This window comes from Aquila chrysaetos, chromosome 5, assembly GCF_900496995.4.
Source record: "Aquila chrysaetos chrysaetos chromosome 5, bAquChr1.4, whole genome shotgun sequence".
In the NCBI taxonomy this organism is placed as follows: domain Eukaryota; kingdom Metazoa; phylum Chordata; class Aves; order Accipitriformes; family Accipitridae; genus Aquila; species Aquila chrysaetos.
In genome coordinates, this window is record NC_044008.1 from 71445282 (window position 1) to 71468713 (window position 23432).

The following is a 23432-nucleotide window of genomic DNA, read 5'->3' on the forward strand; positions in this document are numbered from 1 at the left end:
ACAGCCAGAGGGACTCTGTATCTATTTAATTTGTAGCCAATATGCACTGCAGGCAATGGAACAAGAGGTGAATCCTGCTCTAAAATGCTGTGAAATACTTGCGTTTAGCTTTTGCAATTTCATAATTCAAAATTTATTTCCTTTAGGAAAAAAAAATCTATTAATTGCAACTGTCTCAGCATGACTGTGCTAGAGAGTCTGGAATTTTCTTTTTATCCAGTTTGCAAGAATATCCACACATGACTCTAACTGTCCATTTCTCTAAAAAACAAATTCTAACATAAAATAATGGCAACTAAAGAGAACCGCAATACACAAATTAGTTTTACTCCTATAAAAATGATTCCTTCACAAAGACATTTTAATAGGGATAATGCAAAGGTGTGCAATATTTTAATGTAATCATGCACTAATCAGAGTACATGTTAGCTAAACCATGATGTACAGTTTTCTAGGGCTTTTTTTCACATCTTCTCTTTAAGAGTCAACTACCCAGGACAGATAGGGATTATCTTAAATTGTAAGACTTGCCAAGATGCAAGTACTACATGGGTACGAGGTGGCACCTCAGCGCTAATCATTAGCAGAGATGTCAGTGAAGCGCATTGCCACCACCCGGTGACCCATTCTGCTATTGGGAAAGAAAGAACAGCAGCACAGAAACTTCAGCACTTAAAGGGCAAAAGGGTTTGCTTTAAAACAAACAAACAAACAGGTTTTCAGAGCCTACGCAGATTAACACACTGGGACACAATTTTGCCAGGGATTCATGTTCTATTCCACTGGTTCTAGGCAAAGTTGACAGTTACCACTGCTATTTATCTGCCTCTCAAAATTACAGGAGCTTGAAATCCACAAGCTTTTCTTGGCATGTTCAGGTGAACGCTGTAAATAATTGCAAGGTCATGGTATTTGTATCATGCTCTGCAGCTGCAGAGGAAGAGATGTGGACATCAATTATATTTATATTTCATTTTTAAATGTTGTTTTTAATTATCCTTACAGCAAGCTACCTCTGTATGGCAGTTATGCGGCTCTAGCCAAACCCAGACATTTAAATGGAGTTACTGACAGTACCTGGTTGTATTTTACTTTTTTGATCAAACCGTTCCAGTTCTGCAGCTTGCAGCAGTAGGATATAAAAATTGTTATTAAGCTTCTATTAAGAAAAAAAACCCCAACAGATCTATATTAAAGACTGACATAAAAACATATCCTAAGAAAAAAGTGTTTTTCTTTTGGCATAGTTTCTTTTTAAAACCATTTATTAAAAATATCCACCAGTGCATCTGCTGCCCTCAGAACTAGAAGGCAGCATTTCACAAAACAAGTCCATACAATTATTTACATTTGTTCACATCTTAGATCGTTCCATTTTCAATGCTGGATCCGTTAACTGGAGGCTCAACAATCAGTCTTGGCTCTATCAGTGCATCCCAACTTTCAGTTATCTGAAAACAAAATACAGACAATACTTAGCATGTACAAGCTACACAGGCAGATGCAATTTCTCCTACATTATGCTTTGTCTAGACTTAAACAGCACTACTGAACAAAGATCACAGATCCTTCCTCCGATTCACCAATCTTCTTGACGAACCTCAACCTGCCTGATGTCCTGGGTAAGGAAAGACGCAGGTAAGAAAAACAGTGCGTGAAATGAATAAACTTGTAAGAGCAGATACTCTACCTAGACATTACAGTGCTTATTCTATTAGCCAAACCAAAAAGTTACACAGTTTGATGACTGTTTTTGAACCTAGTTAATTAAATAACACACAAGAAGTCATTCTTATCTTGTAATCATGCACATTCTTGCTAGAAAGGAACAATTATTTTTGCTTCCATTTATTTTAATCAGATGTATTATTATAAAGGGAATCTCACCGAGATGAACGGAGTCATAAAGCAGGGCATGCATCAGCTATGCAAAACTTTTAACAGGCTTCAAAACAGGACACCCACATACCTTTGTATCCTGAGGAACAGCGTACTCTATCAGTTCTGCTCCATCTGCAGACTGGTAAACCAGATCGAATTTCCCTGGCTCCTTAGCAACTTAAAAAACAAACAACTCCATTAACTATAAACAAAAAAGTTTAAAAGTTTACCATATCTAGAAAGCTAATCAAAACCAGGTGTTTTGTTGGTTGGTTTTGCAGTTTTCTGAGTTGGGTGTTTGAATTTATAATTGTAACAAAAAATCTGAAGTAGACCTGAATACAACACACCAAAATTAAGGTAATTTTCATGCATATAGTCATATTGGATAAAGTTAATCAACAATATGCTGTCTAAATTTGAGAAAAATGCTCATATGATGATGATTCATTGATTCTGGCTTAAATGGCAACTGCAGTTTTAGTTTCAGAAACATTCATAGTTCTAGGTCTCTGAAGTGCACCTCCTCACTGCAGGGACTCAGTTCCACACCCACTGCAGACAGTGGCTTCACTGACGTCGCAAAGAGTGGCATTATGATCTAAAATTTTCTCTGTAATTCCACATAATGATTTTAATTCTTTCAGGAAATGAAACCACAGTAGAGAGGAGTTACTGACTGTTCATACTGACAGGACAAATTTCATTTTGTAAATACCCATGAGCATCTTCAATACAACTAGGAAGTGTTAAAACTCCATTTAAATAGACTTTTTGGCGAGGCAGCGAGGAGGGGAGGGGTGTGTTGAGAAAGAACCCGAGGAAACTGGAAATACTCCTGAAACATGCAGTGTGCCTTGGACTAGCTGTTTTCCAAGTGACACACATGACAACAAGCATTTAGTGTCCCAGGGTACGTACGTTGTCCTGCTGATGACGAAAGGATCTCAAGCTCGATCTGTTTTTTATCAGCATTCCAACTGATTATTTTCCCCTCCTTCATAAAGGAACAAGAAAAGAATCAGATAAGATATACTTCAGCACTGGGTAAGTATACTGTATTTACAATCACTGTGGTACTTGATCACAGTTAGAGGAAGTGTATCTGTCTGTCAATTTTTTCTATCTCTATGTATAAAATCTGCAAAGTATTAAAGCTCAGCAATCTGCAGTTACTGGCATCAATAAACCAAAGATATTCATTGTCACCGTCCTTGTAATTTAAATCAGTACTTATCCAGAAACCAAGTTATTTGAAGTAGCTACAAAATTTTATTTGCACGTTTCAAGAACTTGCCTTGACTTCAAACAGCAGTAGACTTGAATGCAGCTAAATTTTTCTACTTGAAGGTCTGCATTTTTTGTCATTTCTAAAATATTAATGATCATTAATAATGCTTGCAGGTTTTTTTAAATAACTGTTACACCTGTCAAATTTTCAATTAGTTTTGGGTTCTACAGTTTTCATTTTTACTCCTGCATCAGAAATAGCCTGCGGAGTCAACTGGACAAGAAGAAAAATACTGCACAACCTCAAAATATTTAAGCCTTACCTCACCTACAATAGTTTTGTGAGTGAATTAAGGGAGGAAAGAAAAACAGTACCTTATAGTCTGAAACTTCAGGAGTGTAATTTTCAGTTAATTCCAAGCGCTGTTGGAAGAAATACAAATAACAAGTTACAACTTTTCCTGACCCTTGATGATGTCACCTATACCCAGACATGGTTTCTTCAGCAAGTGGAGAGTGCAAGAACCAAGCCTCCCACTCCTGGATCATGACGCCAATCACAGTCCCAGGTAGTCTTCCAGGTCTCGCTGCTCCAAAGGATTTCTGTTCAGGTCAGGCTGTGAGAGGCAATTAGGCAAATGGATCCGTGTCTCCTCAACCGCAGTGATTTAACTTTCATTTACTTTATTTTGCAGTGAAGTGTAATTATTTGTACGGTAAGATTTGCAATAACATTGTAGAAATGCTATAGAGAGAAATAACAACGTAAGACATTTTTTTTTCTTTTTATAGCATCTAATTTTAATGCTGATTTGCCTTGCATGTTGGAAAGAGAGGGGTAACATGCTTCTTTCTGGCATTCTTATTTAAATGTAAATCTTGAAACTATGCCCATGGTAGAGAGAGAGACTTTGTGAAGGTGCAACCAGAAAATTCTATTATTTGTGAACTTAACTTGTGCAGTAGCTAAGAGTCTCATTGTACAAACGTACATGGAAATTCACACTGAAATAACACTGGAGACATTTCTTTGTGTTATACAAATATAGGAGGTTGTCCTGGTTTCATCTGGGATAAAGTTAATTTGTCTTCGTAGTAGCTGGTATAGTGCTATGTTTGGTGTGAGAAGAAGGTTGATAACACACTGATGTTTTCAGTTATTGCTAAGTAATGTTTAGTCTAAAGTCAAGGATTTTTCAGCTTCTCATGCCCAGCCAGCAAGAAGGCTGGAGGGACACAAGCAGTTGGGAGGGGACGCAGCCAGGGCAGCTGACCCAAACTGGCCAAAGGGGTATTCCATACCATGGGATGTCATGTCCAGTATATAAACTGGGGGGAGTGGGGCTGGGAGGGATCGCTGCTCGGGAACTAACTGGCCATTGGTCAGTGGGTTGTAAACAATTGCGTTGTGCATCACTTGTATATTCCAATCCTTTTATTATTATTATTGTCATTTTATTATTGTTGTTATTATCATTATTAGTTTCTTCTTTTCTGTTCTATTAAACTGTTCTTATCTCAACCCCTGAGTTTTACTTTTTTTTTTTTTCCTGATTCTCTCCCCTATCGCGCTGGGGGGTTTGTGAGCAAGCAGCTGCGTGGTGCTTAGTTGCTGGCTGGGGTTAGACCATGACAGAGGTCTAAAGAAATGCATTTAACTTATGCACACACTCCAAACCTTTGTAAAAATCAAAGTCAGACTTCACAACAGAAAAATTTTTTAGAGCCAACAATAGAAACCATAAGTTTCTGTTGTATGGGAAACTATTAGGTTAGAAAGACAGCAAGAAAGGAGTGAACGCTTTCAGAGATGCCTACAAACATTAGACACAAGACGTGTGCTGAACCATTTGCTTAAGTTTAAAACAAAATTTTTCAAAAAGAACAAGTAAGTAGGATGAAGACTACTTCCTAACTCTTATACTTCTAGGATAACGGTCCCAGAACAATGCAAGATTAAGTTCTGCAGTGTAAGCTTTTCATTGTCAGGACTACGCTATCTGTAGCGTGTCTTGCAAAACTTAGAGTGGCCCGAATGAAACAATTTTAGCCCACTAACATTCAGTATTTCACAAGTTCTTTACCTTAAAGGCAATTCTTTCTCCGACTTGTGGTGGAGCAGCTAGAAGAGGTAACACACTATAGTCTCTCTTGGGGACCTCCACGGGATTCTGTGAAACAAACAGTAAACCTATTGATTTAATTACCATATTAATAAAAACAGAAGACAATGTGTATGCTGTACAGATTGTAAGAAGTTCTGAGAAGAGTAAGGTATGTATCCGAGCACTTTGTTTTGAGATATATAATACAATCACTTAAATACTGTTTCATAAACACTTCCTCAGGCTGTTAAACAGAAATACAGTAAGTATCAGATTTACTAAGTTAAGATCTACACTTTTATCCTACTAATCTATTTCGGCTTTTGCAAATTACTCTCATCCTATACGTTTTTTGTATAGTTAAAGCTGCAAGAGAAAGGCGACCTATGACTGCGTAAGTCACTCACCTGGACAAGAACAGAAGTGTTTGTCGCAGCTTCATTTAACTGCCTCTGTTTCTGGCCTTCACTGCCGTAGTTATAGAAGAAGCCAGGGTTTGCTCCTCTCCCACGGCCTTGGCCCCTCATCATCCCACGAAACCCACGGCCCCTAGGTCCTCTCCAGAAGTTATCCTCTCCTGTTCCACGCCCCCTTCCACGACCTGGGCTGGCAAGTGGTCCTTGAATACTGGTTGGCAACTGTTTAGTACAGTTTCTTACTATGGAATTACTCAGTCCAGCACTTGCTGTGGGTTTTTTAATAACAAGTGTTTCTGAATCTGAACTATCGGACTCTGAAGAGGAGGTCTTTGCTTTGGGAGCCTTGGTGGTACTGGTTTTCACAGCTGCCGCACTGTTAGGCAGTAACTTTTCCTTTGCAGTACTGTCTTGTGCTGTTGCCACTTTCTCATCCTCCGTACTCGAGTCAGAATCTGAACTAGAGGACTGGGATTTTTTAGCATTTTTACTAATTGCAGTCTTAATAGAATTTTCAGCATTAGACTTTACAGTCACTTTATTAGAAACAACAGTTTTCACATCAGAATTTGCAGCAGCTTGGGATTTGTCTTTGGGAAACATTGCCACTACAGGTTTATGGGAAGATTTATTCTGCTTTACATTTAATTCACTGCTGTCACTGTCAGATGATGTGCTGGAGGAATCTGAAGATCCCACTCTCTTTTTTCTGGACTGTGTTGTGATTTTTTTGGTGTTATTTTTATAAGAATTTAGAGCAATGCTCTCGTTTGCCTGTTCTAAAGCCATCTTTGCTGCAGGGGCCTTTGTCTGCTTTTCATCCTTCTTTTTTGCTGCCAACTGCTTCTCCCTCTGCATTTTTTTAAGCTTTTTAGACTGGTCAGTGGAGCTCTCTTCCTTACCTTCTGCGAGTCTATTTCTTCCACTAACTTCTTCCTTTCTTTTTCTTTTCTTGTACCTTTTTTGACAGTCACGAATATCTACAGAGGTCTCTTCCCTACAAGAGGAATACTCAGGATTATGTTTATTCTTTTTCTTTTCCCTTTTATGCCTGTCTTCTTCATTTCTAGAGAATTCTTCCTCTTCCTGCTTTTGTCGATGCCTTTTTTTGTCTTCTTTTGGTGTACAAGAGAAGCCATCATCTACCTCTTCATAATCATCTGCGACTACCTCTTCCAATTTCACCCTGTCAAACAAACCAAACAAAAGCCACTGTTGAGCATAATTAACACCTTTCTTTGTTAGCAGCTCAGGTGAGGTTGTCTTGTTGGGAGTGGGGATGCTCCACCTGTTGAGAAGGAACCCGAGGAAATTGGAATACACCTGAAAGCAGTCTCCAGAGCACGGGTTGCTATCCTAAACCAAGGCTCACAGCCTGAGCCCTCACCCGAGGGCTCGGGTGCTGCAAGATCTTTCTAAAAAGGCCCGCTCAGGCGGTGCAGGTGCTCAGGGCAGGTGGCGGGAGCACCAGGGATGGAGGCAGCCCTCTCCTTCCGTACCTGAGGAGACTCCCAACCCCTTGGCTCTCTCCAGCCCCTTTCAGACACCCTGCGGCTTCTCAGGCACCGCGGGTTTGGGGAACGGTGCCCGCTACCCCCCCTACCCCCCCTAGAGAGCCGTTGGGCTACCGGCAGCCGCGGGAAGGGCCCGAGGGCTCTCCGGTTCCCCGGGGAAGGCACCGCCAAGCCCCGTCCCCGTCCCGCGGCCGGCGGGGAGGGGGGGGGCGCCTTTCCAGCCTGCTCGGGGACACCCCCACCCCGGTGCCGCCCAGCCCGAGGAGCCCCTCTCCCGCCGAGGGCTGAGCCTCAGCTCCCGAGCAGCCCCCGCCGTACCGGAGCGAGTCGTTGTCCCGCACGAGGCGGGCGCTCTCGGTGGGGGGTAGCAGTGCCCCCTCCAGGAAGAGGCTGAGGCGGGCCCGCCGGCTGAAGCCGAACCTGTGGCGGATGAGGCTGACGAGGTCGGTGACGAGGCGCACCTGGCTGGGCTCCAGCAGCAGCCAGCACAAGGCGCAGCCCGGGCTGCCCGGCGGCGGGTAATCGAAGAGCAACCGCAGCCGCACCGGCCCGCCGCCGGCCGCCGCCATCTTGGGGGAGAAGGAGGGAGGCGGCGAGAACGGGCGACGGCGCCGCGCGCGGGACAAAAAGGGCGGGCGGCGCGTTCGAGCCTCGGCCCCGCCCCCTGAGGGCGGGGCGAGGGCGGGCCCGGCGGGTTGCTGCGCACGTGACAGCGCGGGCGCCGCGAGCTGTTGGCGGGATGGGGCCGCTGCGCGCCGCGACGGGGCTGTCGGTGCTGCTGCTGGCGGCAGGTACGGGGCTGAGGGACGGCACGGCGTGGCACGGCACGGCACGGCACGGCACGGCACGGCACGGTGTGGTGTGGTGTGGTGTGGGGGGTTCTGCCCTGCCCTGCTCTGCCCTGCGCCTCGGCCATGCCCCGGGCAGTGCCGGAGCGACGGTCTCCGGGCACGTCCCGTCCCGCCTAGGGCCCGGGCTGAGCCGCGGGAGGTTTCCGAGCCTCGCCGCGGCCGTCACCGCCGCCCCGGGGTCGGTAGCCGGGCGGGGACGCGGCGAAGGGGGTGGTAAAAGCGGCGGCGCGGTGGGAGCCCCGGTGGGAGCGGGTCGAGCTCGGGGCGGGCCTGTGCGCTGTCGCCGTCTGTGCCGGGGACTGTCGCGACCTTGGGAGTCGTCTCCTCCCACCCCGGCTGGGGTCTGCGCTCCCCGGAGCCCCAGGGAACCCTTTTGGAGCAGGAACGTGGAAATTAAGGTCCCAGTTGATTCACCTGGGTAAACTGGGTGGGAGAGGCTCCCCACAAACCAGGGCAGCGCTCCTCATCGCTGTTTTACCCTGAGCTGTCATCTGTCCTTCGTGGAAAAGACCCCCCCAGACCCTCTTCTGTTCCTCGGCAGCGGCGAAGGACGATGGAGAAGGCCAGCGTGCCCGTAGGCGTGAGATCGTTGTGGTGCCGTCTGATACTGGCTGACAGGAGCACAGGCCCCCGGCTGCAGTGTTTTATCTGCGAAACCCTCCGGGTCGAGGGCTGCAAGGAGCTGAACAGCCGTATTGGGGTGTCACCGCTGTTGCAGTGAGGGCTGATCAAGAAGGCGTCGTGTTGCCCACAGTGATATAACCTGTTCAGCGCTGCGTCCTGTGCATCAGCAAAGACTGGGCACTGTGGGCTCAAAAAGCCTTATTGCTGCTTGTCCAGTGGACTGCTGCCTTCTGGCACGGTCAAGAAGATTGAGGGATGTAGTTGCAAAGGTCTATTTCTGGGAAAGTGCCTGTATCCTCGATGGAGAACAGACTGACTGCTTAAGTTGACAAGACTCTACTGACTTAATTGAGTTTAGGATTAGATCTTGGGTTCATTTAGAAGTGACCCCTCTGTCTATCCTGTATTTACTGTCCTTGGGGACTGTAAAATGATTTGATCTTCCCAGAGACTAAGATAAAAGTGTTGGATCCCTGAAGGAGCCCTGGTGCCCCTGAAGCTGGTGCGAATTATTCCATCGTGTCTAGTGGGGCTGCGCTTTCAGCCCAGGCCTTGAAAAGACTTTAAGTGTTTCCCTGATAGTAAAAATTACCCTAGCTATTGGGCTGTTATTTTGGCAACAGCTGTAACGTCAGGCCCTGATAAGTAAGCATGTAATTACATGCTTAGCTTCATTCATTGATGATAACTCAGCTATGTGTGTGGGCGTAAGGATAGGCAGGTTTCTTATAGTAATTTTTTTTTTTAATGGAAGCACTTCTAATTATCACACCCAAGACTGAAATGTAATGTTTTGGCATAAATCTGGTGGAAAGCCCAAAGCTGAGCCTTTTAACCTAGCTGATTTTTATTTTTATTTCCCCCCCTCAAGGTGTAGTTCTGAGGCAATCCCAAGAGCCCAAAGAGCTGTGGGGATATGTGCAAGTTCGAAATAAGGCCCACATGTTCTGGTGGCTCTACTACGCAAATAACCCAACCAAAGCCTTCACAGAATTACCTCTCATCTTGTGGCTTCAGGTAAGGTTTGGTGAAAGACACTTAAATGATAATTCTTTCCATCTGTGCCTGGTTCAGTCTGATAGGTATCCTGCAGCTCTACAGAAGTAAGATTCAAAATTGTCCAACTCTAAATGAGAGATTGAAATTGAGGTTGTTCTTATCTTTTATACAACAGTAGTGCTTTTTGTGCCAGGCACTACAGGTACGTTGTAGCGTCACAGCTCCTTTCCTGAAGATCTTATAGTCTAAAGAATGTTCAGAGAGAGAGAGTAGATAAAATAATCAGAGATTTAGAAAGATTGCTAAATGGAAACAAGTAAGAGAGACTCTGTTTAGAGATTGGTCCCATTCAATCACAGTTTGATGAAAGGCAGTGGTGTGTGCTCCACATTCACCTCCAGCAGTACATTTCAGAAGTTAATGTTGAATATAATCACTTGATGGCTTGGTCTTTTTCTTTCTGGGTTATTTCTTCAGAGTGAAATGTACATGCTGATAAAACTAATGACTTGCAAACCTCTGTGGATAGCTAACTTGCATTCAGTATTAAGGGAATAAGGGGAAGGGTTTTCAAACTGCACTCACATAACGTGCAACTCATTAGATGCTTTCGCAAGTGGGTTATTGCTTCTCTGTTTAAATTCTTGCTTTCAGAAATGGCATGTGTACACATAATGAAAGACGATGAGGAAGAGAGCTCAATTTGCTTTGCAAATTAACATATAGTGCAAAAGCCATTTTTTAAAATTTAAAATCTGTCATTCTGCTTACTGGCTTGCTTTTATTTTTCTCCTGTCATATCTATACCGTGCTGCCTTCTAACTTATTTGTCATTTGGTATTTCCCCACAGGGAGGTCCAGGAGCTTCAGGCTGTGGATTTGGGAACTTTGAAGAGATTGGTCCATTAGACAAAGAAATGAAACCAAGAAATACAACCTGGGTATAGTAGAGAGTTCAGCTTCTAATTACTGATTGCAAATGTTTGTTGCTTGTGTAAGCAGACGATTGCTATGAAAAAATGCACAGAACAGTTTTCATTTGAAGTTCAATACAGCTATAATAATTCCTCTTAAAATAGTGTGGTTAATAAATTGGCTTATAGGAATAGCCTTGTTAAGAACTGAAGAATAGTCATGTTGATTTGATTTGATGGAATATGTCTGGGCTTCCATGAATTTCTGAATTGCAGATGTCTGGGAACCTGAGAGCAGCGGAATTCTAGAAAGATGTTATTTCAGATCATAGCTTCATTGCGTACAGTCATAGAGGTTTTTCTGGATGGCTGGCAATGTATAACCAATGGCTCGTAATTACAAATCCAGTATGGCCTTTAAGGGAAAACAAATTACAGCTGCTTATGAAGGTGGAAGTTTATTCAATGAAATGGATTTGTGCTCCGAGCTACCAATAGTCTAACTACTCTGGAGTTCCCTAGACCGTATGGGTGATCTGCTGTTGGATCACTGGGATTTTTTGTGTGCCTTTTTTGTTGCAGATTGAGCAAACTGAAAGACCTTATGTTGTACCTCTTTATTTGTGAGCCTTACTGCTTTGAGCCATGCTAGCTATCTGTGTGCTGATCTACTGATTTCATTTGTCCACTTGTAACTATACAACTACAGCATTTGCTATAGCAATTTCACAAAAGCCCAGCAACCCAAAAGAAAAACCCTCTTATTTTATATTCTGACAGACAAGTCTCACCTGTACCATTCTCTCTTTTGGACTTGCACCTAATTTTTCTGAAAGTTCTTTCAGGGCCAGAGATTTCCTGGATCAATCATTTGTGCCATCAAAACTAAGATTTTCGCTAGTGCTGAACTGAGGTTTCATACAAACCTTCTTTCTGCTCGTACAGTTGCAGGCAGCCAGTATCTTGTTCGTGGATAATCCAGTGGGCACTGGATTCAGTTATGTGGATGATTGTAGCTTGTTTGCCAAAAACCTTTCCACAGTAGTTTCTGATATGATGGTTTTTCTTGGAGAATTCTTCACACGTAGAACAGAATTCCAGGTAAGTGAAATTGAGTTCTTGGTTAGAATCGTATTTTTCTTTGCTTTTAAACCGATCTCAAAAAGAATTAGTGAACAGACTTCCAGATGGGTAGTGTTTGCTACTAGGTAGCATGCATTTGGTGAGAGTCAGAGCAGGTATAGCCACTGCCTCTTATTTCCCATAATTCAGAAGTTGTATCTTGAATTTGGTGCTAGTTAGATAAGCAATGGGGTGCGTTATTGTCTGTCGTGCCAACCGAGAAGCATATAGGATCACGGCTGTTTCTAATTCCAAAATACTGAAGTGCCTGCTTCAGAACTTCCCCCAGTAATTACACCAGGATGTTCTGGAAATCTTATCTGCAGCTTAGAATCAGAAAAATATCCAGTGTTTGATAGTGAGAGGTGAACAGCCAGTGCCTGGGTTCTGTGGGATGTGGGAGATGGTTGGAGGTATTTTCTGCCCTCTGCCCAATGAGTTCATTGTGTGGCTTCTGTCTCTCTCCAGACCATCCCATTCTACATATTTTCTGAATCTTATGGAGGTAAAATGGCAGCTGGCATTTCTTTAGAGCTGCATGAGGTAAGTAGTTGGAGGATGTAGTTCGCTTTTCACTTTAAAACGTGGTGTTCTACAAGTACTTATATCCCCTGGAATACACTGTCCCTGTTGCCTAATTCAGACTGCGACTTATTTTTTTTTCACTTAAAGAAAACTAGTTCTAGAGTCATGAATATCTAACTAAAAGTTGATTTTTTTGTTGTTGTTGTTGTTGTTTGGTTTTGTTTTTCCTCTTATTCACCAAGGCTGTTCAAAAAGGGACCATAAAGTGCAATTTTATGGGGACTGCTCTTGGAGACTCATGGATTTCTCCTTTGGGTATGTTTAAAATCCTCAGACTGTGGGTGGTTTGTTGTTGTTGTTTTGTTTTGTTGGGTTTTTTATCATTCCGTGAGTATCTAGGGTCAAAAATGCCATCCCTGCCTTAAGTGAATTAAATCTGTAGTGGGTCTGGTAAATCAAAAAGAAATACTTCAGCATTGCAAGCTGTGATTGAAAAATCTACCTTTGCAATGTATCTAGATTATGAAAAGTTAGAGAGCATAGTCGGTGAGGAGCATACTTGCATATCAAGTGGGGTGGTGGTGAAATGTCCCTACGCACCTCTACAGCCTCTGAGGTGTCTTGGCAAGAGTACTGCACTTAAAATGTGTCCACCAAATGATTCACAAGAGTGCAACTGAGGTTTTCTTTCTTTTCACAAGAAGGCCTTGTGCTGAGGAACTGATGTGCTCACAGACCTGGAAGAGATAGGGTGTGGTCTGGTGGAGGACAAAAACCAAATTAAAGGACTCTTGGTCCTTCAGTGAGATTTGCAAGGGCAGCCTTCACAGATTCTCTGCAGCATGGGACAATATCAAGCGAACTCCTATCTGTCTCCTATCAGCTGATCCTTGAGACCTTATAAACAAACTTGTAAAAAAAAACCAGATTTGTTTTATAACTAGATTTTTTTCCCCTGTAACCTGCAAACAGATCAGTTTAGATAATGCCCATTCACTTGTAACATCGCTCCCCATGTTCTAGCAATGTGCTGCAGTGTTGGGGTGAGAACATTTTGGTAAGAACGTGTCTGTTGCTTTACATAAATTTCACTGATTAATGTTTAAGGGGTTAATGAACTTGCAGTGCTTTTATTGGTTCTCAGGATTTGTTAAGAACCTGCTCTGTGGTACATAACCTTTGGGCTAAACAGAGCTGACAGTACCTTTTTACTGATTAATTCATCTCCGTATATTTTTGTCACGATCATTCTTGCAACAATAAAGAAAAAGTAAAGGAAATTGTATGTCAAAAGCTCATGGGTTTGAAATCTGTTCTGTTTCTTTAGACTCTGTGCTGTCTTGGGGGCCCTACCTTTACAGCACTGTAAGTACCTTCTTAAACTCTTGGTCCTCACCTGATTACTTGTACTGCCATACAGTATAAATGGATGTTGATTTTTAAGGTTAGCTCTTAAACAGAATAAAACTTCAAATGCATGGAGACTGTTACCAAGAAATGAATGTGAAGTTATAATTAAAGTTGTCCCCCTTTGTGTTTGTCTTCCAGTCTCTCCTTGATGATAATGGTCTAGCAGAGGTGACTGCTGTTGCCAAAGAAATAATGGATGCAATAAATAAAAATCAGTATGGGCTGGCCACTGAGCTCTGGGGCAAGGCTGAAGATGTCATTGAAGAGGTGAGATCTTCTTTGAACAGCATTATTAACTAACTGGTGCCTCGGGAGGCACACAATTTCAGGTTATCCTTTCTATGAGCACTGGGTTGGCGTGAATTCTCCAATCCCCTGCCTAGTCATTTTTGCCAGTATTTGTTCTATCCTAGTGCTGATGTAAAAGAGCTGTTTGTTTGCTCTGTGTGATTGTAAGAGGCAGAGAGTAGAGTGACCCACATGGCCTTGCAGTATTGCATCAAGGTTTCAACCTGGCACATCACTTAAACAGATGCTTAATTTTTAGCGTGCAGTTAGTCCCATTGATTTCTACAGAACCCAGTTTCAACTTAAATGAGCTATGTCTCCTTGAAAGCTTTGTTTTGAATATTGAAAACTGCATCCAGCAAGACACAAATTTCAAGTTAAGCATAGATCTCTATTTAAAGAACTACAATAGGTGGACAGGGTGGAAAGGAACCTCAAGTTATGTCCTGTTACTGTGGGTTACCGCATCTTTTTACTTAGCAAGTAACAGCTTAAAAGATAGGTAAAGTTTTGCTCTTGTTTTTCCTTTTGAAGGGTTGCTCCAAAATCTCATTCTTTCTTGTGTTTTTGTTTTAGTACAAGCGAGGCTCTGGCTTCCTCAAACAGAAAGGCTAATCTGGAGCTGCTTCCTTTTCTTGCTCGTTTTGTTTTGTAATTGACAGTGCCTTGCACATAGTTGGTTTCACTTCGTACTGTTTGCAAGAAACTTGTGGTTCCCATTTTGCTTTTCTCTTCAAATCTGCTTGTTTTCTCCTCCCAGTTGTGATATCACTGTCAGGGTGCAGGCACTTCAGTTCTTCTAGGGTTGCTGTTGTGAGCTGATTTCTGACCTATGCATTAGAACTTTAAAAATTCAGAAATTCAGTAAAGCAGGGCTTCAAGAATCTCGAGTAACTTCTCTAATGGCAACACTGATCACACTTGTCCTGTGGATGCAGGCAGTCTGCTGTCTGCATCAGAGCTGCCATTCTACAATTATTGGATGCATCCAGATGTCAGCAGTTCCAAAAGAGGGATGGCTGATATTGATCACCGTGTTCTTGAGGAAGCATTTTAGATTTTGAAGGGTTGTAGATTGGGAGGATGTTGAGCAAGGGGCAACATCAGGCTAGACTAGATCTAGCAGAAGAGACCATCTGAAAGCCTCGTCTGGCATTGCAGCTCTCTACAATGAGTAATGAGAATCTGCAGTCATTTGCAGGGTGTAAGGCTCCCTGTAGCTTCACATCCGTTTCAGAGAAGTAAATAGCATCTCTGGCACAACCCACGTGTGAACAACACAGACTTGAGAAATCTCTTCCCCACTTCTCAAAGCAAATGTAGAACCAAAGTTTTTCCATAAGTATCCTCCTGACATGTAGGTAAAGTGGCAGGTCACAGGGTCCTTTATTTAGGATTTAATTACCTCTTTTTTCAGAAAAGAGTCTTCCTCATATCTGAGAAATGTTTTTTGTTACAGCGTTACTGAAACTATCTTGTGTTTTCAGAACACAGACAATGTGAACTTTTATAACATCATGAATAAGGAGGTTCCAGAAATGAAATCAAGTGAACAAGAAAATCTCCATCTCGGTAAGTTGTATTTAAGTACCTGAGCTTCTGAGGCCCTATGTTTGCATTTGTGTACCTTCAACTCTGATAGCGGGAATTGCCTCAATTTAGCACATCCTTAAAATGGGACCTTCAGATCCAAAGGGACCTTCAGATCCAAAGGATATTGATATTCTCCTGAGCAGAACTTGTTTGCTCTTGCATAAATAGGGATAAATAGGAATGTGGAACAACCCTTCTATAGATTACACCTCCACCTAAACATCCTGCACAAATTACACCAAGGAAGTAGTCAGTATAATTGCGACATAGTTTTATGACCTTTAAGTCACTTCCTCTTAATGTCTTTCATTTCTGTCTTCAAGCTAGGACACAAAAATGGCTCATCAATATAGTCTGATTAGACTGGTTTTCTCCATGATGTTTATGCATCAGTGTGAAAAACTCATGCATAGAGTTTCTTTCAAGCTCTTTATCTCTTCCTATTGGCTTCAGCAGGGAAGGTGAATGGCACAGCTAACTCCCAAAAGTAAAGCACTGCAGCTCAAAAATAACTGGTCTGTTGAGGAGATGAAATTGTGTCTGTACTAAGTGGCTAAAGGAGAAGCTGGTCCCCTGAAAAAGTGCTGTGTTAGCCAAAAGTAGAAATGGATGGTTGGGTTCTTCCCATATCATCCCCTGACCTAAATAAGTGTTGACTTCAGTGGTTTCTGTTAAAAGTAAACAAATCTCTCTGTGGTGTTCCATTTTTCATTAGAAGAGTTTGTTGGCCATGACTGTTAACAGTGAAAATTGCTATCTATGCAGGATGACTGTCTTAAATGTGCCACTAATCAAAGTGTGTTCTCTTTTTTTCAGTAGGACTTTACCAACGCCTTGTCAGAAATATGCATAAGGAGAGCCTAGATGAATTGATGAATGGACCCATCAGAAAGAAGCTAAAAATTATTCCTGACTGTGTGAAATGGGGAGGTACTTTCCTGTCTGCTAGTGCACATCTAATAGTCCATTATTGCTGTTTACAGTACTGCAGTCAGCAGGAAGATACTTTACTGTAGTAAGCAGACACATTAAATTGTCATTATCCTTGGGCCTAAGAAGAGGACTTATTCTCAGAAATGAACATGTAATGGGGCAGGCCTGTGGGAGCAGATGTGGTTCTGGTTTTGATTCTGCTGCTTGTATCTATCTTTAGCCAAGCAGGTAAAAATAGAGGGGGAGGAAGAAGATCCTCTGTATCTCAGCAGCTGGTTTCTGTCTTTCAAGCAGTCTTGTTGAAATTCCTGTCAGTTTTTCTCTGCCAGGAATCTGGTATCATGTAAAGCTGCATGGTGTGGAGGGGAGGGTGTAAAACAGAACGGAAGGCTTAAAGGACTGATGCCAGCACCCTGTGTATATAATAGGAGCCAGAAGCTACAACGCTGTGAGCTCCAGTGGGAGCATGGCTGCTTTCTGGTTCTCTTTTAGTTCCTCAGACTGATAAATCACTGGCTGCCACTTTGGGCTAAGAATGGGTTTTATGCAGCTGTGAACTGCATTTTAGAACACTTAGCCAGTTGCTTTTGTCCCAGCTTGGGGATGACATTCTTCATTGGTTAAAATTTGTCTTCTTTCTGGTTCCAACCAGGTCAGTCCAGGGATGTCTTTGAGAACATGGCTGAGGACTTCATGAAACCTGTCATTGATATTGTTGATCAGCTTCTGGCAGCCAGCGTCAATGTTACAGTCTATAATGGGCAGCTGGATCTCATTGTTGACACCATGGGTAAGGGACTTCTTGACTGGGGTTGGGACCAGAACATGTGACGAGTAGAACATGAAGTTGCCAATAATACTGGTACCTGGATCTCTCCAGTCTTCTGTGCAAATCTCCTATGTAACTGACAACACTTAAATACTACAGTCATGGATGAGCAGCTCTTAGTATGTTTTGTTTACATCCCTCTCAGAGGCAATTCCTTTACCTCCATTATACTGTTGGGAAATGGATCTGCAACATCAATAATTGCTTGTTTCAGTGAAGCGCGTAAGTAGGTAGCTAATAATTCACTTAATTCGACATATATATATTTATGTTTGTACACTCATTCATAAATGAAGAATGAGGACAGATGAATAAATATATGGAGATTATCCTCTCTTCTCCTGTGCTTTGAAGATCCTGTTCTGTGGGGCAGAGGTCATACCTTGCTACAGATTAGTGCACAGTACAGGTCAGCCTTCACTGAGTGGCCTGCAGCAGAGAGCATGGTGCCAGGTGAGATGGAACAAGGGTGTTGGTAATTAATCAGGGAGGGTGCAGTTGCAGAGTTACTGCTGCTCAGTAACACGTGTAGGCTCCTGCACCTCTTGGCCATTCAAGGGCTTTGTTTGTCCCTTGCTGCTTGCAAGACGCAGGCTTGATCAAGTGGCAGTTCGGGAGCCAGGCCAAGTGTTGCTGAAATGCCTCATGCTGCAAGACTGCAGTGCTCTCTTCCATTCACCTTTTCTTATTGATTTAAATAATCTGCACTCACAAACTGCACAAACATCTTCCTATGTTGTGAAAGGCTTTATCCTTTGTCTGTCTCTGCCCAGTTAGATGCCCTTCATGAACAACACAGCAATCAATAAATCAGGAAACAGAGTATTTAGGCTGTCCAAACAGATTAGCAGTTAGTGGTGCTCCAGTTTTATCACATTTTGAGCTAAAATTGAGCTGCAGTTAACATGTAAATTCTTCCAGTAGTTCAGAGATAGGCTAAAGTTTTGTCCCCCTTAGTGTCCTGGAATTGGTCTTTTTGCTGTCTTGACCTCCACCTTCTCTAGCAGGCACCTGAAAACAGAAAACCTTTCCAGGCTGTTCTTGATGAGTGACTGTAACAAACAGAGCAGCAGTGTCTCCTCTGATTTCCAAGAGGGGGACTTGGTGTGGCTGATCCTTCTCCATAGCAGGACACTCAAGGTGTTTGAGGAGTAAAGCAAAATATGTCAGAATTGCTAGGGCTGCAGAGCCTCTAAGAGGCACATGTTCACCTTGTGCAATCATAAGTCCATTTCACATACATCTTCACTGTTTGCTTTTTCCCTTCTCCTTCCATTGGTTTGTTTCAGCTTCTCCTGAACATAGCCTTGGTTGTTTTCCTAGGCATAGCAAAATTGTTTTTAGAATCTGAGCACACAGAGACTTTCTGCTAACTCTGCTGTATTGGTATCTAGTACAGTGGGCATCTGGCTGAACTGGGACTCCCAACTTACTATGTCAGTATCAGTAATCAAGCATATCTCTGATCTCTAACAGGCCAGGAGGCATGGATCCGGAAACTGAAGTGGCCTAATTTGGACCAGTTCAGCAAGCAAAGGTGGAAGGCACTCTATGTGTCTCCAGAATCCACTGAGACAGCTGCTTTCCACAAGGCCTATGAGAACCTCGCTTTCTTCTGGATTCTTAAGGCTGGGCACATGGTAAATAATATACTTCTTGGGGTGGGATGCACCATTATCAGCAAAAAAACTGAAGATGCGTGTACGCTTGCTATCTGCTTCCTTATAGCAGCTGCTTACCATGTGCTCTCATCTCTGTGCTAGGTACCGTCTGATCAAGGAGAGATGGCACTGAAAATGGTCAGGATGGTGACCCAACAGCAGCAGTAGGGAAGGGGAGGCCAGCTGGTATGGCGTCCTGCTGAATGTCAGTGCTCCTGCAGAATGCGAGTCCAGAATAATGAGCCACAGGAGGAACAATGGCTATTTGGACACATAGCCTCTCTGATTTTGCTGATAATGTGCGCAAGCATTTATGGAAAGGCATTTTTTTCCTTGAATGAATTGAATTTGTAAGCTGTGATTTGCTGCCTTAACACTGTTCATAGTGACTCTTCCAGAGGGAAGTCCACTGTCATAAACAACTAGCTCTGAGCCTTTGCCTTTGACTTGGAAGGATTTTGTGCTTTTGTAAAAAGCTGCCCTTCCCTGAATGCTCTCTTGTCTGTTCACACACCAAGACTAAAACTGATTTGAGTCCTGATAGATTTGCTGTTTGTTCCTCTCGGAGCGCTAACCTGTTTCATGAGGCCGTGAAATGTTCCTTCCTTTGTCCTCAGGCCTCTGCTTGAGTCATCTGGCTGGATTACAAGCTGAAGACATGGAGATGCCAGGATAGAGGACCTGCCCTAGAGGAATTACGGTCCATCTCATCTTGCTGAGGTGCCTTAGTTAGGATCTGAGATTCTTCAGGCTTCCTATGCTATGGAGAGAGAACTGCCCCTCCCCACCCCCCCCACCCCCAGAGGAGGATTTGATCTTTTTCATCTGACCATTTGTTTCTTGTTTTCATTCTCTTTAATGACTGTTACTCAAACTTTGCCTTTAGCGTTAACACCTAAAGCACATCCAGCAGGAATTCCTGCTTTCCTGTATGCTGAAGCAGGAGCCCTGTTAATACCCTCTTCTTGTACAGAAGAGAGTCCTAATGGACAGAATCCTCTTAAACCTTCTGAGCTTAGCCTGGAGAGTGGAAAGGAGAGCATTGTTTGAGCAATAATAGCATAACTCTGAAAGACAATAGCAGTGTTTAAAAGAAGGATATAAAAGCTAGAACCAATACCTTGATCCATATTTTTCTAGAGCTTTTTTAAGTCTTGCAGAGACCTATTATTTTGAAACAACATTTTTTTTTAATATAGTACACAGTCAAGAGGAGATCTGGTCAGACATCATTTGACTTCTGCTATGGAGCACAAAGTGACAGTTGTTTATTGGTGTCTGATAGGAGGCACAACAGCTTGTTCCAGCTGTCAGAATCCTAAATAAATAGCAACCACTCAATTACTCCAGCAACTGAAACTGTCGTGAAATGTCTGATAGTGTTGGCTTAGCAAGGACTGAGGCATAATGCTATGTAAACACATATGCAATCACCCAGCAGCTGGAGTATTGGCATCTAATGATTGCTTTCCTTCTTCAGGTTCTCTGCTTGAACTGTATTCTTCAGAACTTTAGCAATGCAAGTCCAGATTTTTTTTTAAACACGTTTTTCAATAAATGCAATAGGTCTAATACATCTCTCTTCAGCATCACATTGATTTCACTGCTTGAAAATCACATCTTTTCTGTTTTGGCTTTTCACTGTAAAGCCCCTGCCAATGGGAGCAGATGCAGTCACACTTGAGAGGGAAGGGTGTGCAGGTCTGTGCTCTCCCCCATGACTGCATCGCACGATGAGGAGCACATGCACTGGGGACCACAGCCCCTCCCATCCTTTCCACAAAATGCACTGCTTCGGAGCATGAAGGGCAACCCAGAATGGCTAGGCAGAATCAAACCAGCAATTGTTTCTGTTCTCTCCTGTGTTGAACATTAGATGAACAAGAATAAGAGGAGGGTCCTAGAGGTGTGTAAATCCATATATCTGCATTCTTGGAGTATTGTAAAATAACTCGCCAAGCAAATAAGTATGTCTGAGCCTGGACAGTTTGAGTTGGCTTGTAGTCCTGAATCCTGTTATATACAATAATTTGCATTATGCCTAAACAACTAATACTATAGTGCTTGATAGGGGGAAAGAATTAAGATGGTGTCTCCAGAAAGCAGCATTTACTGCTCTTCTTGTGCTTCTTTATCAAATGGGACATTCATTCACATTGCCTAGAGCTTATGCTCAGTGATAGGCCTGAGACATCTGTTTCTTGTCCTGCTTTGTTTTAGCTTCTGCAGGTTTTTCTGTTGGCAAAGAGATGGCTTATGAGGAAAAAAGATGGTTTCAAGAAGGCTGGTGGTAATGATTTGTTGGTTTTAGGGGCTATGCCAAATCTAAACATGTTAGAATAAAAATACTTGCCTGGGGAGACAGGCTCTTAAATAGTGTCCATTTAAATGCAAACAACAAAAAAGCAGCAATCCTTTAATATCAAGGAATATTCCTTCCTTTTATTTCACCGAGGGCTCTGTAACTGGCACATCACAGGTCTAGATCATCACAAAGGTAGGTCACCTGTCCAGCAGAAGCTGTAAGAAATTGGTTGCTTTGAAAGGAGTTCAAGTCCTGCTGTGTATCTGATTAGCAGTGTTGTACTTTGTCCATTTTGATTTCACACAGTAAGCTATTTCCAGATAAGGGCTGTCACTTGGCAAATCCATTAGAATGAATAGCTCTAAATATTAATAAGATTTTTTACAGATGCTGGACCAGTCAAAAGAAAACAGCCCAATGTTTGTATTTCATCCTCTGCAGCTGGAGGCTTTGATTGCATAGGTAGCCTGAGGGCCACTGACTTATTTTGCTCACCATCAGTTGAGGACAATTTTCATAGAAACAAATCCAACTGTGTTAAAAATCAATAATTCAGCACTGCCTCTTCAGCATGAACAGTTTTGGCTTTCTATAATTCTACCAGAAAAGGTAGAAGAAAGCCAGAGAAAGAAACCTAAATGTTATCCACTATGTGATAAACAGGTGTCTTTGTCTTTTTCCTTTCTATTTTGCTGGATCTAGGACAATATAATGGGGAAGGGTCACTTGGTGCATCCACTGTGCCTTAAACCGGTGTGTACCAGCGCCTCATGGTCACTGGTGCACAGAGGATGCAGGACAGATGTACCTTTGATCTGGCTTTTACAGCTGTTCCTATGCAGTAGAGGTTGAGACTGTTGTGGACAGTGAGCACAGGAGGCAAGAGATCTGCCCTATTTGCCGCCACAGAAGTATCTGTGTAGGCACAACATTTGTGTCTAATGTAACTAATCTGGCATGGAATATTTTTGCTGTAGGAAGAGTGAATCACATAAGCTATTTCTAAAGGGAAGTTGGCACATAATGCTCATCGATTTTATGTCTTTAAAGCTTGAGGCTTAACGGTGGGCATGTAGCTGTGTGTTGAGTTATCTTTTTTCAGAAGATGAATGTTTTGAAATGTTGCAACATCTGCTTATCTCAGGATTCAAAGCTGCAACAAAAGAAAACATCTGTGTACCAAGGCAAGATGGAGCACTTCTTCAATGTCATGTTATGTCTGTTATCCTCTAAGCATTCTGCTGTATGGCAGCACAATTTGTGTGTGTCATTTCTGAGCTCTGGGGTATGTTCATGTTTTTCCAGAAGGGATTCAGGAAAGGAGTAGTAATTTATCTGACCCACAGACAGTAATGAAGGAATAGTAAGAATTTGAGTAGAGTACAGTTCACCCTTGCAAGGTTTCTCTGAAAACTGTTTTTAGTATTTGCTATATAATAGATTTGGTAGTTAAAGAGTAGCTTTATCTCTTGTGGAGGAACAAATGTACCATTCTGGTCACTGGGGGGGATTTTTTTTTTCTTTTTTTCTAACTGGCTGGTGATTGAGGTAGTAGGGAATTATGTTGGATATATCTGCAGGAGCGGAGGTGTGTTAGTATGGATGACCTAATGCAGTGGTTTTCAACTTATCTCAGTTTACAAACCCCTCACCTAAAATATTTCCAAGGAAAGCAAAGCACCCTTACAAATTTCATATATTGACCATTACTGTTCACTTGTATCTGATAAGTAATGTAATTCAATGGCTAGCATTAGCAGAGTATTTGCAGAATTGATGCACTAACTATACCAATGGTCTAAAACAGATGGGAATATTGGCAGACCATATCCCATAGGGGACTTCAGAATTTCCAGCCTTAGTTTGAAATAGTCCTAAATGGTTAGTCTTCAGGACATACTCTAAAGAATACTTTGATGCCTTCCCCCCCCCGCCCCCAACCTACTGGAGGTTGAAAAACAAAGCACTAAAAGAGCATGGCATTGTGCTGATTTATCATAGCTAGCTGTCGGTGTTGGGTGCTCCCACAAACTAGAAAGCGAGAGATGGACTATGAAAGATTTCTCCTATTACAGGGACTTCTGGAGCAGTGAGCCAGACAATAACCCCTCCTTGCCTGCTGTTCCAGGGACTGGGCAAGCACTGCAAACAATCTACCTTGAGACTAGTGTATCAGGCCTCAGCTCAGAAAGGGGACTTTCCACTTAAGTACTTTTGTGCTCCAGAGCTTTG

At 42.8% G+C, this 23432-nt stretch overlaps 3 protein-coding genes across 7 annotated transcripts in view; 2 read left to right on the forward strand and 1 right to left on the reverse strand.

The window, feature by feature from the left end:
- The window catches only part of LOC115341226 (meteorin-like protein), a 30388-nt gene extending 28415 nt beyond the window's left edge, over positions 1-1973 (forward strand). Inside the window, exon 7 of the transcript XR_005932447.1 lies at positions 1534-1973. The gene's annotated coding sequence lies outside the window, so the exon portion shown is untranslated. The remainder of the gene's footprint in view (positions 1-1533) is intronic.
- Positions 344-7753, reverse strand: COIL (coilin). 3 transcript variants are annotated; one of them, XM_030013797.2, is made up of 8 exons: positions 7465-7752; positions 5624-6818; positions 5196-5282; positions 3487-3534; positions 2803-2878; positions 1970-2058; positions 1349-1451; positions 344-930 (listed from the first exon to the last, which is right to left on the reverse strand). In XM_030013797.2, the coding sequence occupies exons 1-7, from the start codon at positions 7713-7715 to the stop codon at positions 1362-1364; spliced, it is 1836 nt and encodes a 611-aa protein (XP_029869657.1). In that variant the 5' UTR covers positions 7716-7752; the 3' UTR covers positions 344-930; positions 1349-1361. The 3 variants fall into 3 exon arrangements, with proteins under 3 accessions (XP_029869657.1, XP_040979600.1, XP_040979602.1); XM_041123666.1 differs by lacking the exon at positions 344-930 and having other exon boundaries at positions 1248-1451; XM_041123668.1 differs by lacking the exons at positions 344-930; positions 1349-1451; positions 1970-2058; positions 2803-2878 and having other exon boundaries at positions 3524-3728; positions 7465-7753.
- A 58-nt stretch (positions 7754-7811) lies between these two features.
- SCPEP1 (serine carboxypeptidase 1) lies at positions 7812-20469 on the forward strand. 3 transcript variants are annotated; one of them, XM_030013800.2, is made up of 14 exons: positions 7812-7937; positions 9493-9638; positions 10472-10561; positions 11480-11635; positions 12125-12199; positions 12424-12496; positions 13509-13546; positions 13730-13858; positions 15367-15451; positions 16289-16402; positions 17058-17195; positions 18711-18874; positions 18998-19081; positions 19513-20469. In XM_030013800.2, the coding sequence occupies exons 1-13, from the start codon at positions 7886-7888 to the stop codon at positions 19061-19063; spliced, it is 1326 nt and encodes a 441-aa protein (XP_029869660.1). In that variant the 5' UTR covers positions 7812-7885; the 3' UTR covers positions 19064-19081; positions 19513-20469. The 3 variants fall into 3 exon arrangements, with proteins under 3 accessions (XP_029869660.1, XP_029869659.1, XP_029869661.1); XM_030013799.2 differs by having other exon boundaries at positions 18998-20469; XM_030013801.2 differs by having other exon boundaries at positions 16292-16402; positions 18998-20469.
- Positions 20470-23432: the final 2963 nt, after the last annotated feature.

Bases quoted from the DNA above. Each gene is read 5' to 3' on its own strand.
- SCPEP1 (XM_030013799.2), top strand. From the start codon at position 7,886: ATGGGGCCGCTGCGCGCCGCGACGGGGCTGTCGGTGCTGCTGCTGGCG. The intron at 12,200-12,423 runs GTAAGTAGTTGG...TTATTCACCAAG, and splicing joins TTTCTTTAGAGCTGCATGAG to GCTGTTCAAAAAGGGACCAT. The intron at 13,859-15,366 runs GTGAGATCTTCT...TTGTGTTTTCAG, and splicing joins CTGAAGATGTCATTGAAGAG to AACACAGACAATGTGAACTT.
- COIL (XM_030013797.2), bottom strand. From the start codon at position 7,715: ATGGCGGCGGCCGGCGGCGGGCCGGTGCGGCTGCGGTTGCTCTTCGAT. The intron at 2,879-3,486 runs GTACTGTTTTTC...TCCTTTATGAAG, and splicing joins CTGAAGTTTCAGACTATAAG to GAGGGGAAAATAATCAGTTG. The intron at 2,059-2,802 runs GTACGTACCCTG...TTGTTTTTTAAG, and splicing joins TTCGTCATCAGCAGGACAAC to TTGCTAAGGAGCCAGGGAAA.